This window comes from Cervus elaphus, chromosome 32 (genome assembly GCF_910594005.1).
Source record: "Cervus elaphus chromosome 32, mCerEla1.1, whole genome shotgun sequence".
NCBI classification, from domain to species: Eukaryota; Metazoa; Chordata; class Mammalia; order Artiodactyla; family Cervidae; genus Cervus; species Cervus elaphus.
This window is the reverse complement of record NC_057846.1, coordinates 12,335,063-12,353,982: the sequence shown is the minus strand read 5'-3', so window position 1 is coordinate 12,353,982 and position 18,920 is coordinate 12,335,063. Positions and strand designations below refer to the sequence as shown.

General features: G+C 38.2%; 2 protein-coding genes across 2 annotated transcripts in view; one reads left to right on the top strand and one right to left on the bottom strand.

Moving 5' to 3' along the window:
- CSMD1 (CUB and Sushi multiple domains 1) overlaps positions 1–18,920 on the top strand; it is a 2,014,689-nt gene that overhangs the window by 1,104,104 nt on the left and 891,665 nt on the right. The gene's annotated exons all lie outside the window — the stretch shown is intronic.
- On the bottom strand, positions 2,237–3,373 carry LOC122687930 (high mobility group protein B1-like). Its single transcript, XM_043893674.1, has one exon. It carries the CDS (start codon positions 3,356–3,358, stop codon positions 2,711–2,713), a length of 648 nt encoding a protein of 215 aa, XP_043749609.1. The 5' UTR covers positions 3,359–3,373; the 3' UTR covers positions 2,237–2,710.

Sequence of the window (18,920 nt, the reverse complement as noted above, 5' to 3'; positions counted from 1 at the left end):
CCCAGTCTCCTCAAATATTTCCCTGAGACTTTACTATTAAAGCTTATCCCCTTTTCTGTGACGACCTAGAGGAGTGGGATGATGGGGATGTGAGAGGGAGGTTCAGAGGGAGATATGCATTGTAATATGGCAGAAAGCAGCACAACATTTAAAAGTAATTCAGTTCAGTTCAGTTGCTCAGTCGTGTCCGACTCTTTGTGACCCCATGAACCGCAGCACACCAGGCCTCCCTGTCCATCACCAACTCCCGGAGTCCACACAAACCCATGTCCATTGAATCGGTGATGCCATCCAACCATCTCATCCTCTGTCGTCCCCTTCTCCTCCTGCCCTCATTCTTTCCCAGCCTCAGGGTTTTTCCCAATGAGTCAGCTCTTTGTATCAGGTGGCCAAAGTATTGGAGTTTCAGCTTCAACATCAGTCCTTCCAATGAACACCCAGGATTGATCTCCTTTAGGATGGACTGGTTGGATCTCCTTGGAGTCCAAGGACTCGCAAGAGTCTTCTCTAACACCACAGTTCAAAAGCATAAATTCTTCTGCACTCAGCCTTCTTTATAGTCCAACTCTCACATCCATACATGACCACTGGAAAAACCATAGCCTTGATCAGACGGACTTTTGTTGACAAAGTAATGTCTCTGCTTTTTAATATGCTGTCTAGGTTGGTCATAACTTTCCTTCCAAGGAGTAAGTGTCTTTTAATTTCATGGCTGCAGTCACCATCTGCAGTGATTTTGGAGCCCCCAAAAATAAAGTCTGACACTGTTTCCACTGTTTCCCCATCTATTTGCCATGAAGTGATGGGACCAGATGCCATGATCTTAGTTTTCTGAATGTTGAGTTTTAAGCCAACTTTTTCACTCTCCTCTTTCACTTTCATCAAGAGGCTCTTTAGTTTCTCTTCACTTTCTGCCATAAGGGTTGTGTCATCTGCATATCTGAGGTTATTGATATTTCTCCCTGCAATCTTGATTCCAGCCTGTGCTTCTTCCAGCCCAGCGTTTCTCATGATGTACTCTGCATATAAGTTAAATAAGCAGAGTGACAATATACAGCCTTGACGTACTCCTTTTCCTATTTGGAACCAGTCTGTTGGTCCATGTCCAGTTCTAACTGTTGCTTCCTGACCTGCATACAGGTTTCTCAAGAGGCAGGTCAGGTGGTCTGGTATTCCCATCTCTTATCCTCCAATTAAAAAAAAAGTTAGCAGTTTGAGATTAGCAAATGCAAACTACTATATCTAAATAGATAAACAATAAGGCGTTACTGTATAGCACAGGGAATGCTATTCACTACCCTATAATTATCCAAAGTGGGAACAAGCATGAAAAAGAAATGTATATATATAACAGAATCACTTTGCTGTATGCCAGAAACTAAGACAACTTTGTAATTCAGTTATAGTCTAATAAAATACAGATTAAAAAAAAAAAGTCTTATCGCCATGGTGCTTTCCTTCCAGTAACTGTTACTCTGAAGAGGTCTAAGACCATCCTTTCTGTATCACATGTGGGTCATCTTTTCACTCTTTGACAGAGGCACTGAGGAAGAGAGTGCTAAAGATGGAAGAAAGTGTCTCAAAAGAGTGGAAGAGAACGCCTGAAAGGGCCCTTGTAGCCCACCCCTTCCTCTTCACCTGGGGCCCCGGGGACGTCGACACTTCCCACTGAGCCAAGTTTCTCTGAGCCTCTGTGGCCTGATCCCCACACCCAGCCATCAGCAGTCTCAAGTCACTGCAGCGGCCTCTTGGGCTGTTCTTCTATTTTTAGACTTTTCATTCCAATCTATTTCATCCAGCTCCAGTGTCCATGACTGTCATTTAAATCATGTCATTTTCTTTTGCTGTTCAGAAACCCACACCTTTATTTCTTATCCATTTTCAAGAAGGTTGCTACTGTCTCTGCATTAGCTTTCATCTCTGATCACGCCCACCAAGTTGTACCTTCAGACAAGCCACGGCTCCCATCTCTCCTAACTGCTCTCCTTTGATGCCTCCTCTGGAGGTTCACAGAAGATACCTACTTCTTCATGACTTATCGGCTACCTCCCACGTATTTAAAGTGCAGCTCTAGTACTAAACCTTCTCAAATGTCACTCAGAGGCATCCGCCTCATTTGCCCTGGTGATCTCTAGCATTTGTAAACCATTTGTGATTCACAATCCAGGGAAGCTTAGTATGTTTATTCAGTTTTTTATTTTTTATTTTTTTTCCTATTTATTTATTTATTTATTTATTTTTTAATAAAAAAAATTGTATTTACTTAGAAGCATTCAGAATGTCAACAAAACAGCTGCAACTTTTTTTCTTTTTCTTTTGCAATTACAGAGTGGTATTCAGTTAACAGAACAACAATTATTCATATAAGCTGCATCAGAGACAACTGAAGATGAAAAAACTACCATCCCCATATATAACTAATTTGTGCTGTGCACCAACAAGAACCTGCTTTAAATTTCCATGCCAATTTATAACCCCCATACTGTACCAGGCAAGGTTAGTGGCTATTGAAAATACCACCAGGACAGGGCTATCTAAAGACACATTCGGTAGTGTGTTAACTATACAAAAAAAGACACTGTACAGTTTAAAAACAAATCTTACACAGCCTTACATTTCAATTTTTTTTCTTTAAAATGAGTGAGTTGTGTACAGGGGGGTTAAATGCTTTATAGACAAGAAAAAAAAAAAAAACTGCGCTAGAACCAACTTATTCATCATCATCATCTTCTTCCTCCTCCTCATCCTCTTCATCTTCTTCCTCCTCCTCATCCTCTTCATCTTCCTCGTCTTCCTCCTCTTCCTTCTTTTTCTTGCTTTTTTCGGCCTTAACAACTCCCTTTTTTGCTGCATCAGGCTTCCCTTTAGCTCGGTATGCAGCAATATCCTTTTCATACTTTTCCTTCAGCTTAGCAGCCTTCTTCTCATAAGGCTGCTTGTCATCCGCAGCAGTGTTATTCCACATCTCTCCCAGTTTCTTTGCAACATCACCAATGGACAGGCCAGGATGTTCGCCTTTGATTTTTGGACGATACTCAGAACAAAACAAGAAAAAGGCCGAAGGAGGCCTCTTGGGTGCATTGGGATCCTTGAACTTCTTTTTTGTTTCCCCTTTAGGAGGGATATAAGTTTTCATTTCTCTTTCATAACGGGCCTTGTCCGCCTTTGCCATGTCTTCAAATTTTCCTTTCTCTTTAGCAGACATGGTCTTCCACCTCTCTGAGCACTTCTTAGAAAACTCTGAGAAGTTGACTGAAGCATCCGGGTGCTGCTTCTTGTGCTCCCCCTGGCAAGTTTGCACAAAGAATGCATATGATGACATTTTGCCTCTTGGCTTCTTAGGATCTCCTTTGCCCATGTTTAATTATTTATCCTCCGCGAGGCACAGAGCCGCCCAGTGCCCGTCCGGCTCTCACTTGCCCCGGCGCTGTCTCTATGGAGCTCAATGTACTGCAATGGCTGTGAGAGCGGGAGCCACTCCCATTTATTTTTATTAGTTGGAGGCTAATTACTTTACAATATTGTAGTGGTTTTTGTCATACATTGACATGAATCAGCCACGGATTTACATGTATTCCCCATCCCGATCCCTCCTCCCACCCTCCCTCTCTACTCGATCCCTCTGGGTCTTCCCAGTGCACCAGGCCCGAGCACTTGTCTCATGCATCCAACCTGGGCTGGTGATCTGTTTCACCCTAGATAATATACATGTTTCAATGCTGTTCTCTCGAAACATCCCACCCTCGCCTTCTCCCACAGAGTCCAAAATTCTGTTCTGTACATCTGTGTCTCTTTTTCTGTTTTGCATAGAATGGATAAGGAAGCTGTGGTACATATACACCATGGAATATTCGGTTTTTTAAATTGGTGGTGTTGTGTATTTTTTATTTTTGTCAAATCATCTCTCTGGAAGCAGAGTGAGAAACTTAAGGACAGATAGCGTGACTCTTGCCGCCTCTGTTCTTGCCGGGGCACTGAACGTCAGGATCCACGTATAGATACCACTCCATCAATAGCGACTAACTGACCGTGATGGGCCGCTTTTCAGACTGCAAACTGTCTGGCCTTTGGAAGAGCTGGTACCCTCCCAATCTTCTCCCCAGACCTGGATAAATGGGACCATGAGCACAGGTCTCCCGTCCCCCTCCAGACTCCCTGCCCATCCCAGGCACAGCACGGTCTGAAGACTCACTACTCAGTGCGGACCTGCCTCAGCAGCATCAACCTCCCCTGGTGGCTTGTTGAGAATGCAGAATCCCACACCCACATCACCCCTAGAGAAGTGGTACTGGTGTTTTCACATGATCCCTACCAGACAATTTTCTGCACTTTAAAGCCTAAAAAGCACTGGTTTAAAGGGAGCAATTTTCTTCTCTTCTGGAAAATCCTGTCCTGCGTAACTGGGGTGATCATAGCCTGCAGCAGTTTCCTTTCATATCCTGAATAGCAAAGATTTAAACCATTGTGCCCGGTCAAATGTTAAACCGAATAAGTATATGTCAACTAAATAAAATTCTTCTTGATCTCAAAGTTTCACCCATGCAGTTTCCTGATTCACCCAATAGTCTATACCCGTGCTGTCTGCACTGAGCGTTGGATCAGTATTTATAACCATTAAATCAATAAATAGCTTTTCATCAGCTAGTCTGTGTTTTGTGTTGTATTGTATATTATGGGATTAAGATAGTTATTCCATATTCCTTCCCTGTTTGCAAAGGGCTTACAACCAATTGGTTTATTTATTTATTTTGTCCTGCTATAATAGCAAATATCCTTTCCCCCATTTCCAAATGTGTGATTATTTCCATGACTACTTACAATATTCACCCTACAAGGAAAGGCTTTCTTGGATGTAGAGCTAGCAACCCCCTCCCTTATCTGATGAGTGCATCCTCCAGGGACCAGTTGGTCACCCCCAAATCCAAGTAATAAATCTCTACAGAGACAACCAACTTGTCAATAACTGTTCATTCTGAAGGTGAAATTATCAATGATGCCCATTATTTTCTTAGTTTCTTTCAACCCTGCTTCTTTTCCACAGATATCCTGAGTCAGTTTACCAACCAACTGTTACTTACTATTTAAAATAATCTCCTACCGCTTCTCATCTCTCCTTATATTCTGCAAGAAATGAAACCTTGTACTAAGTGGTTACAACTATATGAAGCATTATGCTCATCATAGTTTTGAAATTTCTTTCTGTTTACCTTCATGGAATCAATGAAACATGTCAGCTTGAACCCTATGGCTCTGGGAACATTCTATTGCTTTTTCTCTACAAAAATGGCAATACTACAGTGTTCAAATGAATACCTATTTCAATTTCAGAAACTGAAAATGAAGATATTATTTTGGCTAATATGTAAAGAAGGTAAACTGTAATAATTCCCCACAGCTAAAAATGTTGCTCATTCAAGTTAGCATTGAATGTATAACATTATGAAATTGACAAACAGTTGTTATGAATTAACACATATTTTATGGAACAGTTTGTCCCTTATTAGGCTATCTTAATAAAGGATGATTTGAAACAAAACTAGAGTGAATAGTTAGTAAAACATACTAATAAAACACAAAGACATTTTAAATTCAATGGCAATTCAACCTAAAATGCCCGTGGATTTCAACCTTCCTTTCCAGGTTCAGAACCCAAGTTGCTATAAAATAGTTATTTTTTAAATTGAGGTAGTATATGTTTTCAGTGAAATGCATGTATCTTAATTGTATGGTTCACTTATTTTGAAGAAATGGTTAATGCCAACAGATGTAGCCAACACACTGGATAAAGGCCTACATTACTTCCATACCACATTAAGTTACTTTTTGCACCTTATATTCAGTTCTTACACCCTCCCTCCATAGGCAACTTTTCTGATTTTTATTATAAATTGACTTCATCTGGACTTTCTGTAAATACAATTGTACATATATCTCTTATGTCTGGTGTCTGTCTCCCCATATAATGTCTTAAACATTCATTAATGTGTTGAACATATCAATAACTCATTTTTATTGCTGGGTAGTATTCTGTTGTATGAATATATAAACATATGTTTATCCACTTTTCCATTGAGGGGCATTTGGGTTGTTTCAGTTTCAGACTATATGAACAAGTTTATAATTCTTGTACAAAATGTTATTTGGACTTTTGTTTTCACTACACATGGGGAAACAGCAGAGTGTAATTCCTAGGTAATAAGGTACATATACTTTTAACAAATGTTTATATTAAGGAGCATTTTCCAAATGAAAGAAAAAGATTAAAAAATCAGAAAAAGAAGCTTAATAAAACAGAAATAAGTAATTTGACTGATAAGATTCAAAATAAGTGTCATAAAATGATAATGGAACTTGGCAGAAACATTGATTAATAGTTAAAACTTTAACAAAGAGATATAGCAATAAAATATCAGAAGGTACAAATAGAAAAAAAGATTACTGAAGAATAGAGTAACTAAACTGAAAAATACACAAGAGGGGTTCAACAGCACTCTAAATGAAGCAGAAGGAAGGATCAGTGATCTGGAAGACAGGGCAGTGGGACTGACCCAAATAGAAGAGCAAAGAAAAAAGACTTTAAAAAGCACTCATAGCTTAAGGGACTTTGGGTACAGCATCAAGCAAGCTAAAATTCACAGTTAGGAGTCCAAAATGGAGGAAACGAATGAAAGCAGCGGGAAACTTATGTCAATAAATAATGGTTGAACATTTTCCTAAACTGGGGAAGGAAGCAGACATACAGATTCAGGGAACCCAGAGAGTTCCAAATAAAACGAACTCCAAGAGACATGTACTGAGACATAATTAAACTGTCAAAGACAAATGATAAATCTTAAAAGCAGCAAGAGAAAAATAACACATCACATACAAGGTAACCCCCAGAAGACTATAAGCAGATTTTCAACAGGGTATCTGAGGCCAAAAGGGAGTGACATGATGTATTCAAAGTCCTAAAAGGAAACAAACAATAAAACTTCTGACCAATAATAATCTTCTTGGCCAAGTTATTATTCAGGATTGTAGAAATAAATACTCTTTCCAGACAGCCAAAACTAAAAGAGTTCATCACCACTGAACTACTTTAAGATACATGTTATTATTATTTTTTTTAAGATACATGTTAAAAAGACATCCTTCAGGTGCAAAGGGCACTAATTAGCAACAAGAGAACATGTAAAGATATTAACCTCACTGGTGAAGGTTAATATAAAAATAGTGGATTAAACACTTATAAAGCTAGTGTGAAGGACATCGAAAAAAGTAGTATAAGTAACAATAATGATTAGTAAACATATTCATGATAAAAAGCCTTAAAATATTATATCAAAGACAAAGTGTAGGAAGGGCAGGATAAAAGTGTAGAGATCTAGAATATGTTCAAGTTAAGATGTTATCTATTTAAAATTGACTGTTATAAACTATAAACACAGACTGTTGTGTGTAAGCCTCATGGCAAATGCCAAGCAGAAACTTATAGTAGATACACAAAATATAATGAGAAACAAATCTAAGCAAACCATTACAGAAAGTCATTAAAACACAAAGGGAGAAAGCAAGAGAAGAATGCAACAGAAGAACCACAAAGCCACCAAAAAACAATTAGCGAAATGACAGTAAGTACATACCTATCAATAATTTAAATATTAATCAACTAAATTTGCCAATCAAAAGGTATAGAGTGACTGAATGGATTTAAAAAATTTAAAGAAAAATATCCCTCTATGTGCTGCCTACAAGAGAATCACATCAGAGGTAATGACATACCCAAGCTGAAAGTATAGCAATGAAAAAATATATTCTATGCAAATAACAGCCAAAAGAAAGTTGGAGAATCTGTACTTTTATCAAACAAAGTGAAAATGAAAGTGAAAGTGACTCAGTCATGTCCAACTATTTGTGACCCCATGGACTTCCAGGCAAGAATACTGGAGTGGGTAGCCTTTCCTTTCTCCAGCGGATCTTCCCAACACAGGGATTGGACCCATGTCTCCTGCATTGCAGGCTGATTCTTTACCAGCTGAGCCACAAGGGAAGCCCAAGAATACTAGAGTGGGTAGCCTATCCCTTCTCCAATGAATCCTCCTGACCCAGGGATTGAAGTGGGGTCTCCTGAATTGCAGGTGGATTCTCTACCAACTGAGCTATCAGGGAAGCCCTTTATTAAACAAAATAGATTTTAAAATAAAGACTATAATAAGAGACAAAAAAAAAAAAGAGAGACAAATAAGAGTACTACATAATGATAAAGGAGACAGTCCAAAAGAAGATATAATCTGTGTAAATATTTATGTTCCAAGCATAGGAATAAAACCAGTCATTCCTAAAGGAAATCAACCTTGAATATTCATTGGAAGGACTAATGCTAAAACTGAAGCTCCAATACTTTGGCCACCTGAGTGAAGAACCTACTCATTGGAAAAGACCCTGATGCTGGGAAAGATTGAGAGCAAAAGGAGAAGGGGGTGGAAGAGGATGAGATGGTTATATACCATCACTGACTCAATGAACATGAATTTGAGCAAACTCTGGGAGACAGATGAAGACAGAGGAGCCCGGTATGCTGCAGCCCATGGGTCACAAAGAGTCAGACACAACTTAGCAACTGAACAACAGCAAGCATAGAAATACATAAATACACAGTGCAAATATTAAAAAAAAAACAAAAAAACTTAAAGGAGAAATAGACTGTAATACAATAAATGTCAGGGACTTTAATACCCCACTTACATCAATAGACAGATCATCCAGACAGAATAATAATTAAATACTGGCCTTAAATGATACACTAATTTATATGGTATTAACAGGTATATGCATAACAGTCCATCCAAAAGCAATATACATCCTCCTCAAGTGCACATGGAGAATTCTCTAGGACAGATCTCATGTTAGACCACAATGCAAATCTTAACACTTTTATGAAAACTGAAATCATAGCAAGAATCTTTTCTCACTAGAAGTAATACACTTTAATCAATTACAAGGAAACAGTTCACAAATATACACAGATTAAACAACATGTTGCCCAACAATGGGTCAATGAAGAAATCAAAAGATAAATTAATACCTTGAAGTATTCTAAGAGACAAACTCATAGTGAGAAATCCCTCTCTCAAGAAAAGAAAAATCTAAAATAAACAATTGAACTTTACAATTCAAAGAACTAGAAAAAAGAAGAACTAATGAAAGGTGGTTAGTAGAAAGGAAGTAACAAAGATCAGTAGAAATAAATAAAACAGACAATGGAAAAGATCACTAAAACCAAAGCTGGTTCTAAAAAAAAAAAATGACAAATATTAACCTAGAATCACCAAGAAAAAAAATGCCTAAATAAACAAATTAAAAAATTAAAGAAATGTTATGATTGATACCACAGAATGCTATGGATCATAACAGATTAACTACAATATACTCAAATAAATTGAACATGAAATCAGTATATTACTAGAAATGAGCAACCTTCCATGACTGAATCATGAAGAAAGAGAAAATTTTAATAGCCCAATTACTGTAGGGGGATTCAATCAGTAATCAAAAACCTCCTGACAAAAGTCCAGAAGCAAAGACTTCACTGGTGATTTCTACCAAACATTCAAAGAAGAATTAATCAGTCCTCTCAAACTCTTCCAAAATGCAGAAAAAGAGAGAACACTTTTAAAAATCATTTTATGATGCCAGCATTTCCTTGGTACCAAAAGCAAAGACATCACAAGAAAAAAAATTACATGTCAGTACTCCTGACAAACATAGATACAAGTTACCTTAACAAAATATTAGGAAACCAAATTCAACAATACATCAGAGGATCATGCACTTGATACAGTGGGACTTGTCTCTGAGATGAAAAGATGGTTCAACATTTGCAGATCAATCAACATGATAGAAAATTTTAACAAAATGAAGGATAAAAATCTTACTATCTCAATAGATGAAGTAGAGGCATTTAACAAAATCCAGCATTCATTTATGATAGAAAAACTCAGAAACATTAATATGGGAGAATGTACCTGAACCAAATAAAGACCGTATGTGATAACTCCACAGATAGCCTTATACTCACTGTGAAAAGCTCTGCAACCCAGAAAAATAAAATGATGCTTATTATCACCATTTTAATCCAATATAGTCTTGGAATTCATAGCCACAGCAATTAAGGGGAAAATAAAAAGTCATCCCAACTGGAAAGGAAGAAGTGACACTTTCATTATTTGCATGTGACATGATTTTATACACAGAAAACCTAAAAACTCCACCAAAGTCTGTCAGACTAATAAATGAGTTCTGTAAAGTTAGTTAGTTAGTGTTAGTGTTAGTCACTCAGGTGTGCCTGACTCTTTGTGATCCCATGAACTGCAGCCCACCAGGCTCCTCTGTCCATGAGATTTTCTAGGCAAAGATACTGGAGTGGGTTGCCATTTCCTTCTCCAGGGGATCTTCCCAACCCAGGAATTGAACCTGGGTCTCCTGCACTGCAGGCAGATTCTTTACCGACCGATGATACAAAATCAACATGAAAAATCTGTTTCATTTCTATACACTAATTATAAAGTATGAGAAATTAAGAGAACAATTTCATTCATAAATATATCAAAAGAATAGTGAAACTGGGAATAAATTTAACAAAGAAGGTAGAATAATTGTACATGAAAACTATAGAGATTTAAGAAATTGAAGATAATACAAATAAGTGGAAACATATCCCACACTCATGGACTGGGTGAATTAATATTGTAAAATGTCTGTACTATCATAAAAAATCTGCAGTTTCATTACAATCCCTATCAAAATGTAAATTTTCACAAAAGTAGAACAAACGTAAAATGCGTATGGAACCATAGAAGACCCAGAATCACCAGAAGCAACCTTGGCAAAGAAAAGCAAACCTGGAGGCTTCCCCTCCTGGATTTCCAACTCTATTCCAAAGCTACGGTAATCAAAACAGTATGGTATTGGCAGAAAAGCAGGCAAATAAACCAGTGGAACCTAACAGAGAGCCCAGCAATAAACCTGTACAAACATGGTAAATTAGTTTAGGAAAAGAAGCCAAGAACATAAAATGAGGGAAGGATCATCTCTTAATCAGTGTTTGTTGGGAAAAGAGGGCAGCTGCCTGCAAAAGATTAAAAGATTAAAACTAGACTCATGCGCCGTACACAAAAATTAAAGATTTGAATGTAAGACCTGAAACCATAAAACTCTCAAGAGAATACAGGTGAAAAGCTCCTTGAAATTGCTCTTGAGGTTGAATTTTTGATCTGACTTCAAAAGCAGAGGAAATAAAAGTCAGAGTAAACAAATGTGACTACATCAAATCAGAGAAGTTTCTGCACACTGAAGGTAATTATCAATAACAGGAAAATACGTCCTACTGAATGGAGAAAATATTTGCCAAACATATATCTGATAAGGGATTAATATCCAAACACACACACACACACACACACAGCTCAATAGCAAAAAAAAAAAAAAGAAAAGAAAAAAATCTGAATAGAAATTGATCAGGCGACCTGAATAGACATTTTTCCAAAAATGCATACACTTGGCCAACAGGTCTGTGAAAAGATGCTCAACATCCCTATTCCTCAGAGAAAGGAAATTGAACCACACCGAGATGACATCCTGCCCCCATCTTTTAGAATAGCTATTCCCAGAAAACAAGAGATAACAAGTGTTGGCAAGGATGTGGAGAAAAGGGAATTTCCTGTGCTTTCTCAGTGGGGATAGCCATTAAGGAAAGTAGTATAAAGATTCCTTTTCAAAATAAAAATAGAGTTACCATATGATCCAGTAATCCCACTTCTGGTTATTTGTCTGAAGAAAATAAAACATTAATTCAAAAACATATATGCACCCCCAGGTCACTGCATCATCATTTTTAGCAGCCAAGTTATAGAAGCAACCTGTGGGTCCACTGATGAATAAATGGATAAGGAAGAAGTCATACACACACACACATACACACACTCGCACACCTAAATGCTCTCATTCATGTGAGAAATTAAAAAAAAACAGCAACAAAAAGCCAAACTCCTAGATACAGAAAAGAGGTTGATGGTTGCCAGAGAAAAGGTGTGGGAGAAATGAAGGGGGCATAAGCTATACATTTTAATTATCAAATAAGTGATATAATACACAGCATGATGAATACAGTTAACAATATTTCTGTCACAGTAGATCTTAGAAGTCCTCACTTAAAGTATTGTGATGGACATCAACTTACTTTAATGATCTTATTGCAATATAAAAATATGTGTTATATGCCAATTATACTTCAATAAAAAAGAAATGTTGGACAAATTACTTGACCTCCATTTCATACTAGGTCAACATATGAATGTTCTAGAGCTTTTCTGAGAAACAAAGACATCCTACAGAAGAAATTTTTCTGGAAGTATTGACATATAATCACTCAAAAAAATTTCATTCTACCAAACAGTGCTGTGAAAATTGGATATCCACATGTAAGTAAGGAATTTAGATTTTTGCCTCACAGACAGAAAAAATATCTCAATAGACCACAGACATCAATGTAACAGCTAAAGTTATAGAATCTTGAAAGAAAACACAGAAGCAAGTGAAGTGCACTTCTGAGATTCACAGTAGCAATTATGTGATGTAGTCTTTTAAAAGAGTAGTTTAATACAACCAAACAAAGCAGGAATTCTGGAAAGACCTACCAAAGATTTGAATATATATATGAATATAAAATGATAAGCTTCTAATGTGAAGTTTGACCTAAAGTTAGGCTATGATTTCTTAGATATGACACCAAAAGTAGAAGCAGTAAAATGGGACTAAATAGTTGGGCTTCATGAAAATTGAAAGGTTTTTGGCTGCAAAGGATGCTACTGAGAAAGTGAAAAGACAAACCACAGAATGGGAGAAAATATTTGCAGTTGATAAATCTACTAAATGTATAATATCCAGAATATAAAGAATGCTTATAGCTCAACCACAACAAAACACAATTAAAAACTGGGAAAATGATACAAAGAAACATTTTTCCAAAGAAGATAGATGAATGAATGGCCAATAAGCACAAGAAAATATGCTCAGTATTGCTTGGGAAAAGAGTTTAACAACCTCAACGAGATAGCAGTTCCTACCCTCTATGAGGGCTATACTCAGAGCTGATAACAGGTGTTGGCAAGTGGGTAGAGAGATTGGAACCTTTACACGAATGCAAAATGGGACAGAAGATTTGGAATATATTTTTGGCAGTTCATTGGATGGTTAAATTAGTTTTAGCATATGATCCAGCAATTTCACCCCTAGGTTTTACACTCAAGAGACCTGGAAACATATATACACACAAAAGCTAGTACACACTTCTATTCATAGCAGAGTAACACTCAAAATGTAAAACAGTTCAAGGGCCTGCCAACTGATGCTTGCATAGGCAAAATGTGTCAAACACTTTCAGTGAAATATTATTGGTCAATTAAAAAGAAAGGTGTAGAGATACAGGCTAAGACGACGACAGACCTCAGAATCATTCTGCTGAGTGAAGAAACCAGGGACAAAAGACCACACACTGTCTGATTTCATCTATTAGTACTGAAAGTGTAAGGGGAGGGGCAGATAAATAGTAGCTAAGAGGAACAGGTTTCTTTGTGGGCTGATGAAAACGCTCTAAAATTAGGTTATGGTGACAGGTGTATAATGCTGTCAATATATTAAAATCCATCATTAAGTAGACAGAATTTAACATATGTAAATTGTATGTCAATAAATCTGTTTTGAAAAGGCAAAAAAGAAAATATCCTTCAACAGTACAGCACTCCAAAACAGTCACCCTCGTAATTGAGGAAGGCATTAAAAGTTGTCTTATGCTAACCTCTCAATATCTAGTTGATCCTTAAAAGATATACATCGTGGAGATTTAAATAAGCTTGGGGAAACTTATATAACAAGGCTTCTAAAGAACCGTTCCACTTTAAAAAGCCAGTGCCATTTTTTTCTAACAATCCCCATTGTATATCTCTGTTTATGTGTGCATATGTATATTATGAAGATTTAGTATTGCATTTAAAAATCTTTATATTATTACATGTTAAATCTTTTTCTCTTTCCTATGAAAATTGGCGGCCTTATCCATAAGCATCTACATTTTCCATGTGAAATTGATGTGAGGTCACTCGCTAGGCTCTGTGGGGAGCATATTTAGCAGAATAAGTCTGCTACCTGTTTGAGGAGTGAAATATGTACTCACCGCAGGATGTATTCACCAACTGTTTACATAATTGTAAGCCCTTAGTAATAAAGCAATCATGAATCTGTCATTTTACTACTTTAACCATGACACTTCAGGACTCAAAATCCTGCTCTCAAAAACTTCCTTTAATTTATTTTAATTAAAAGATATCCCAAGAGGGAAGTACAAATGCTTGAAAGTTTAAAGCTTTGTTCCCTTTGCTACAACTAAAGATGTATTCTCTTCCCTTCTCTATCAAGTGAAGTGCACTTCTGAGATTCACAGTAGCAATTATGTGATGTAGTCTTTTAAAAGAGTAGTTTTATACAACCAAACAAAGCAGGAATTCTGGAAAGACCTACCAAAGATTTGAATATATATATGAATATAAAATGATAAGCTTCTAATGTGAAGTTTGTTATCATTTATGTTTGTAATGATGGAAAAATTAAATCCATAAGATTTTTTTTTAAAGTTTAAGATGAAGAAAAATAGTATAAGCAGCATTTGAATCCATCTCTAACTCAATGAAATATTCATTCCAAAATGCTGTCTCCTTATAGATTAACTCTGTTGACAATACTTAGGATGCACTAGTGCCTAGGCAGTGCATGATCATCTGTTCTCTCATAATTCGGTCTGTTCTGAATGCCTGCTGTGGGCCCATTTCTGTTCTAAGTGCTCAGCATACAGTGGAGTCCAGAGACTTCACTGATTGAGACTCATAGTTTATAAAGTTCCATAGAGATACCAAAGGCTGCCAGGTGGTGTAGTGGTAAAGAACCCGCTTGCCACTGAAGAATATGCAAAAAAGGTAGGTTCGATCCCTGAGTCACGAAGACCCCCTGGAAGAGGAAATGGAACCCACTCCAGTATTCTTGCCTGGGAAATCCCATGGACAGAGGAGCCTGGCGGGCTACTGTCCATGGGGTTGCAAAGAATCGGACGTGACTGAGCACACACATAGAGATGTCAAGATGGAAAAAGAGTTCAAGACTAAGGTGATCATGGAAAATCAGGAGACCCCTCACAGGAGACAGGCTGAAACCCCAAACCTTCATCTGAGAAGCTGACCTGGGAGAGGGCAGAGGAGGCCACTCAGGGCTGGTGAGGAGCCCTGCGTGGGGAAGGCTTACATCAGTCATGGAATGAGAAGGGAGTGGATTCAGAAGATGTACACTTGGACCACGTGGGTTTAGAAGGAGGCCAGTATGGAGTCACACTGAGTTTTGTTAGTCAGGGTACAGATGTTGGATTTTATTCATCTTGAGACTGGAATCCTCTGTTGAGTTTTGATGGGGTGAGACAGATGGCTCAGATGAATCTGCCTGCAGTGCAGGAGACCCAGGTTCAATCCCTGGGTCAGGAAGATCCTTGGATCCCCTGGAGAAGGGAATGGCATCCCACTCCAGTATTCTTGTCTAGAGGATCCCATGGGCAAAGGAGCCTGGGGGACTACAGTCCCTGGGGTTACAAAGGGTCAGATATGACTGAGCAAATAACACTTTCACTACCTAAAATATAAACCCAAAACATTTAAGTAACAGATTCACAATGCTAAAATAAATTATTTTGCATTTTGAACCTACCTGAAATTCTAAAGAATCACCAAAGAAGCGATATCGAAAATACACAGTGTGAATTAACTGGTCCCAAATAAAGAAACAGGAAGACATAAATTGAGTTTTCCAGAAAAAGAAAAGTTTGTTTTTTCCTTAAACCTATATGCCAAAATATAGTGGACTATGGAATAATGGGTTTGATCACTTTATTAATTCCAATGGTTATAAGTTAATTATTTATATCATTTCCTGATGAAGGAGATGAACAAAATGCAGCCAAAGGCCCAGTTTCTCTTTTTAATGAAAATTCTATCATCTTTTTTCATCAAAAGTGTCACTTTATAGTAAAGTCACATATTGTTCAAAATAAAAATTAAAGAAAATAAAGAGGAATGTGATTAGAAAGGGAAATATATGCAAGTATTTATAAAAATTCTGTAATGGAATGGGCCATTGAACTTAACTTTGACTGTAACAGCCAAGAAACAAAGAATATTTGTCTGGCCATGTAATTCTTACTCTCTGATATTACTAATCAAGACCATCAGATTTAGAAAGAAAGGGTGGATTTATTTTCCTGGCATAATATTATGGAAGAGTGGCAAAGATTAATCAAAGATGATGACTTAAGGGTTTCTGTCTAGAAGTGAAGAAATGATTTTTTTTCATCTCTGTGCCTGAGGCTCAGGTGGACCTCAGAGATACTGAGGTTTTGGTTCCAGACCCTGAGATAAAATGAATATCACAATAAAGTGAGTCACACAAACTTCTGGTTTCCCAGTGCACATAAATTAATAAAAAAAAATAAATAAAAATAAAAAAGAAAGTTATGTTTTCTCCACACTATAGTCTATTAAGTATATAATATCATTATGGCTAACAAAAAAACAACATATATACGTTACGTAAAAGTACTCCATTGCTAAAGAATACTAACCATCATCTGAGCCTTCAGCAAGTCCTAATAGTAAAATCAAAGATCCTTCATCCCAGATCACCATAGTGGATAACGAAAATGTTTGAAATGTGAGAATTACCAAAATGTAATGCAGGGACATGAAGGGAATAAATGCTGCTGGAATAAATGGCACCGGTAGACTTGCTCTGCGCAGGGTTACTGCAGACCTTCATTGAGAAGCATAAGCAACATCTGCAAGGAGCGACGAAGTGAAGCACCGTAAGACGAGGTGCCCACTCAGTCGTCTTCCCGCCCAGGTCCCCGGTGTGGCCAGAACCATTGTGGCAGAGAGCAGTCGAGTGGTGGATATCACGGGGACAGCACAGTAGCTTTGATGGGTGGAAATGGGGCTGGAATTACCAGAATTTCCCCTAAGAAGCCGGCACCTCAAAGGAAGAAGCCAGGACTGTCCCCAGAAAACTGTCACCACAAAGGAAAGAGATACTTTCTCATGGGACACCGTCATCACAGTGGAAGAAACCACCACCTCCCTTAGGACATCATCACCACCATCACAGGGAAAGGAGACACCGTCTTCCTTGGGACACCATCATCACAAGGGCTAGTGGGGGCAGTTTCCTCCAGAATATCTTTGCCTGAAGGGAAACAGCCACCCTTTTCTCTAGGACCCCATCATCACAGGGGAAAGGCCCCAGTTACCCCCGAGACTCCATCATGATGAGGCAAGCAGCGGTGCCTTCCTGTCAGCCCTGAGGGGAGCTGTGATGGCCACCTCCTCCCTGTGTGGCTTCCACCCCAGCTCCCTGCAGACTTCTGAGACAGCTCTCACTTTCAGAACACACTCCCTTCTGCAGGGTAAGGCTATGTCTTTTCATTGTGAGTCCTTTCTGAAGAGAGTGGTGGAGTTTTCAAAGCAACCGTCTCATCTTGGGGTGGAGTGGGATGAACAGAAGTCAGGTATTTGTACCAGAGTATCGTTGCATTTGCTTCTTTATTCTTCTTTTTTTAAAATTTATGAATCTCATTTATTTGTGCTACAGTTTGAATCCCTGTCTCGAGACAGGAATGGCAACCCACTCCAGTATTCTTTCCTGGAGAATCCCATGGACAGAGGAGCCCGGCAGGCTGAAGTCCATGGGGTCACAGAGTTGGATACATGCGGGGTTTGCGGTTGATCTCAATCACTGTGTTGGGGGAACACTTGAGCGTGGTCAGCTCCTTTCTGCCTGAATTTCTCCCAGCCTCAGTGTCCCGTGTTGCTTGTCTGATCCCTGCAGACAGGTCCCCCAGCCAGCAACCAGGGTCTTTTGCAGAAATCTTCCCTCTCCCCTTCCTCAGATCCTGGGCAGGACTTTTGCTCAGACAGGTTGGGCATGAAGCATCTTTATTGCACACAAATTGGCTCAATAGTCACTAACTTGAATTGGGAAAAATAAAATCAAGTGGTTTGGAGGTTTCCAGTGTCCCTTTTGGTTTTAATACTTATTTATGAAGGCATTAAAACAACACAGCTCTACCCAATACATTCAATTACCTAAGAAGACTTGAGCTTACATGCCACAACAGACTGTTTTGGATTTTTTTCCCTTCAGATCCTGGAGTAAATACAGGTTGTTTGAATTGAGGGTCAGAGGGTCTGGTTTCCATCCTTTCTGACTTACTCAGCTTAGGTCCTTGGGGAATAGCTTCTCTGCGCACAAGTTTGAAAATAAAAATTAGCTGACTAATGTGGTCCTGAGACTGTGGGACACCAAAACCTCATGTGAAGTGTAGAACATCTGATACAGCCACGGCTCCACAGTCACTGATGTAAAGATGCCACCTCCCACACCAGCTGCACCAAGGGAATCAAGACAGCATCCCATGTTCTGTATTCACACATGTGTGTCAGAGACATGTACACCTGTGCTAAACACCTCCTAGTAACAGGAAAAGCAATACCAATCTTGATGATTAAACTTGATTCAGTGTTATATGTGTCAGTAATCTAAGCACTTTAATGGACTTATCTCATCTTCAAGACAGTTCAAAGAGATAGTGTTATTTTTGAGGTGGAGAAATTGAAGTTTAGGTATGAGGTTAAGTACCTAGCAAAATGTTATCTTAGACATCTTAATTTCTAAACACTAGGTAAAACAGAGATTATCTAACCACACAATCCACTGGAAACCTCTTAATCTAGTAGCAGATTAATAGTTGTTATTTAGCCTAACTTAATCCAATAGTAGTGAGATACTTAATCTAG

Coding starts and splice junctions, on each gene's coding strand:
- LOC122687930 (XM_043893674.1), bottom strand. CDS start 3,358: ATGGGCAAAGGAGATCCTAAGAAGCCAAGAGGCAAAATGTCATCATAT.